The sequence below is a fragment of the Elephantulus edwardii genome, unplaced genomic scaffold (assembly GCF_000299155.1).
Source record: "Elephantulus edwardii isolate Elephantulus edwardi_28Jun2011 unplaced genomic scaffold, EleEdw1.0 scaffold00214, whole genome shotgun sequence".
NCBI classification, from domain to species: domain Eukaryota; kingdom Metazoa; phylum Chordata; class Mammalia; order Macroscelidea; family Macroscelididae; genus Elephantulus; species Elephantulus edwardii.
The window spans coordinates 247,411-250,924 of NW_006399964.1; the positions used below are offsets into that span (position 1 = coordinate 247,411).

At 38.0% G+C, this 3,514-nt stretch overlaps 1 protein-coding gene across 1 annotated transcript in view; it reads left to right on the plus strand.

Annotated features, from left to right (window-relative positions):
* The window catches only part of EFCAB2 (EF-hand calcium binding domain 2), a 110,211-nt gene extending 107,580 nt beyond the window's left edge, over positions 1-2,631 (plus strand). Inside the window, exon 7 of the mRNA XM_006897755.1 lies at positions 2,516-2,631. Coding sequence (XP_006897817.1) covers positions 2,516-2,631 — 116 coding nt within the window. The remainder of the gene's footprint in view (positions 1-2,515) is intronic.
* The last annotated feature ends 883 nt before the right edge of the window (positions 2,632-3,514 follow it).

Below are 3,514 nucleotides of genomic sequence, written 5' to 3' on the forward strand. Positions count from 1 at the left end.
TAAGTTGGTTGTAGCACAGTTTTTTTTCTTGTCTATAAAGCATTTAACCCCCCTGTACACAACTCATTCCTTTTGAAGAAAAAAAAATTGACATGTAAGGCTGTGTAAGATTTGTTTTTAAACTGTACAGTGTCTTTTTTTGTATAGTTAACACACTACCGAATGTGTCTTTAGATAGCCCCGTCCTGGTGGTATTTTCAATAGCCACTAACCTTGCCTGGTACAGTATGGGGGTTGTAAATTGGCATGGAAATTGAAAGCAGATTCTTGTTGGTGCACAGCACAAATTAGTTATATATGGGGATGGTAGGTTTTGTGTGTGTTTTTTTTTTCATCTTCAGTTGTCTGATGCAGCTCATACAAAATAATTGTTCTGTTAACTGAATACCACTCTGTAATTGCAAAAAAAGAAAGAAAAAAAAGTTGCAGCTATTTTGTTGACATTCTGAATGCTTCTAAGTAAATACAATTTTTTTTATAAAAAAATAATCTTTTTATTGTGATTTTAATGAAAGTTTACAAAAAACTTGGATTTCCATTTCTTTATTACTGCACATTTTCCTCCCTACCCACCCCTACCCCAATTCACTTTCCTCTTTAAAAAAATGTGTTCACTGTTGCACAGTTCCCACCCCCAGGCCACTCTGTTTTGCACCTCTTATTCTGGATTGTTGTCATGTAAATAATGCCTAATCATATATTTATTTTAAGCAATTCTTTCCCTCATCTGTTTCAATGCAGTGTTCATTATTTACCCCCTCTTTTCTTAGTTTTCCTGCAAACCCCATGTAAGTCCTGTTTAGTAACAATTGCATTATGCAGTATTTGTCCTTTTGTGACTGAGATATTTCACTCAGATCATGTCCTCCAGGGTCACCCATTTTGTATAATGTTTTATGAGTTCCTTGTTTTTCAGTGCTGTGTAGTATTACATTATGTGAATATATCACAGCATCTCTATCCACTCATTTGTTGATGGACACTTGGGTTGTTTCCATCTCTTTAATATTGTGAACAATGCAGCAGAAAACATGGGTGTGAATATGTCTGTTTGGGTGGCAGCTGATTTCTTTAGGTATATTCCCAGGAGTGGAATTGCTGGGTCAAAAGTTATTTCTATTTCCAATTTTTTGAGAAAGTGCCATACTGCCTTCCATAGTGGTTGCCCTGTTGTACACCAGCTGTTGCTTTTAAATGATTGCCATGAAGTTAGTTATAACTCACGGTGACCGTATGTGTTACAGCGCAGACATGCTCCCTAGGATTTCCTGGTGGTAATCATTGGTAGTAGTTGAAGTAGCTCACCACGCTTTCCTTCCTAGACTCCTCTTGGTATATGTTGTCTAGTTGACTACAACTCGTAGTCACCCTGTGAACGACAGATTTGAACCTTTCCCTTTCCTGCACCATCCTCACAATCTCTGCCATACTTGAACCGATGGTTATAGTTATTACGTATTCCATTTTGTTGAAGGTCTTCCTCTTTCTCTGACCCTCTACTTTTCTCAAAATGATGTCTTTTCCCAGCAACTGGCCCCTTTTGACAACATGCTCAAAGTATGTGAGACAAAGTTTCATCATCTTTCCCCTAGGGAGTATACTGGTTGTTTCCTCCCAGACACATTGGTCTGTTCTTTTAGCAATCCACAGTATAACCAATATACTTCTCCCTAGGACCACAGTCCAAAGCCATAGAATCCTCTTCAGTCTTCCTTATTCACTGTCCAACTTCCAGATGCATAGGAAGAAATACCATAGCATATATCAGGCACATGTTTAAACTAATGTCCTTGCTCTTTAGCATTTTAAAGAGGTCTTTTCTCTCATCAAACAGCTGGTGGGTTCAAACCATTTCCAGCCTTCCAACTGAGTGCTTGACCACTTGTACCACCAGGGCTCCTTGGGCTAGCAAGGTCTTTACAGTAACCATGCTTACCTCTAACGGGGTTGCCCCACTGCTGAATTTTTGTTTAGCAGCCATATTCTCCTACATTCATACTCTTTCTACCTAATAACATAGAGGGAGCTCTGGTGGCCTAGTGGCAAGAGGCTGTGCTACAATCCCGAAGGCACGGGGTTTGAGGCCACCAGCTGGTCTGTGGGAGGAGAATGGGCAATCTCCTCCTGTGCGATTAACTGCCCGTGAAAATCCTCTGGAGAGTCAGCTATGGGTCGATTCTAACTGGGTGGTACACAACAACAATAACATAGCTGTTAGATTCCTTGTTAGCCAGCTAGGCCTTCAGGTTAGTTCTTTGACAATCTCAATAATTTCATTTAAATTGATAAACATTATCTAGCACATTTCTGTGTCTCCCTGCTGTTAGGGGTGACATGATCAGTTGTATAGGTTACTTAAGTTTATGATATCTGCAAGGTACCTGGATTATCATGATGTGCTTGTTCCAAAGCCCAGGAGGAGAGTGACCGGTGGGGCTCCTGGCAGTTAAGATTGCTGATGAAAAAGCAAGAGAAAAGATGGGAACTGATTTCTTTTTCTTCTTGTCCTCCTCAGGTGAGCCCTTTTCTCAAGAGGAAATGGAAGAAATGCTATCTGCTGCAATTGATCCGGAATCTAACGCAGTTAATTACAAGGAATACGTAACAATGATGGTGGTGGAGGAAAACTAAGTGCTCCACAGACTTGATTTCTAATCCGAAGTGTTGTTTTGTCCTTGTTAATTTGCCTTGTAATTCCTACATCTGAGAACTAATACCCTTCAACATAACCATTTCAAGAGGTTTTGTTTTTAAAGATCCTTACAATTTAAAGCATAAATATATTTAGTATGTTTAGCCTATGAAACAATTGTTAATTATATAAATACTATTCTTAAACCATTTTCTCTTTACCCATGAATGATTGTTCATTTTCTATAATAACATCCATGTTGTCATCAAATTAATGAAACTGACAAAATGAATGACCGGGCAAGGTTAGACATAAAAGGTCTTTGGATGGGCCATGAGAACTGCAGATTGAACACTGTAGGGAGTTGATGAAGTCTCCTTTTTTTTAAAATAATAATAAAATTCTTATTTTAATTGTGATCTGAATGAATGTTTACAGAAGTTTACTTTTTTAAAATACCAAAAATATCTCAGCAATCTGAATGTAGGAGAGAGCTTTGAAATTAATATTAATAATTTATTTTTTAAGCACCAACTACACTTTCTTATACACATTAATTTTTGAGATCATAGTAAAACATTTTACTTTGCTGGTTCAGCATGTTACTTTTATGGAATAGCTAAGGAAGGTTGTGGTAATTGAATCTAGAAAAAGAAGACGGAGTCAAAATCGATAATGCCAAGTAGTGACAGCTGTCTCCAGACCTCTCACCTATTCAGAACATCCCTCTTAGAAACGTTGTCCCTGAATACTGACCAACAATATTGAAACATTTTCTGGTGTTCAGTAGCTATTGAAAAAGCACAGCAAAGCTAGCTATGCACAAGGAGTCAGAGTGGAAGAATGCACAGGGACTTAGAAACAAAGAGGAACATAAAGGAA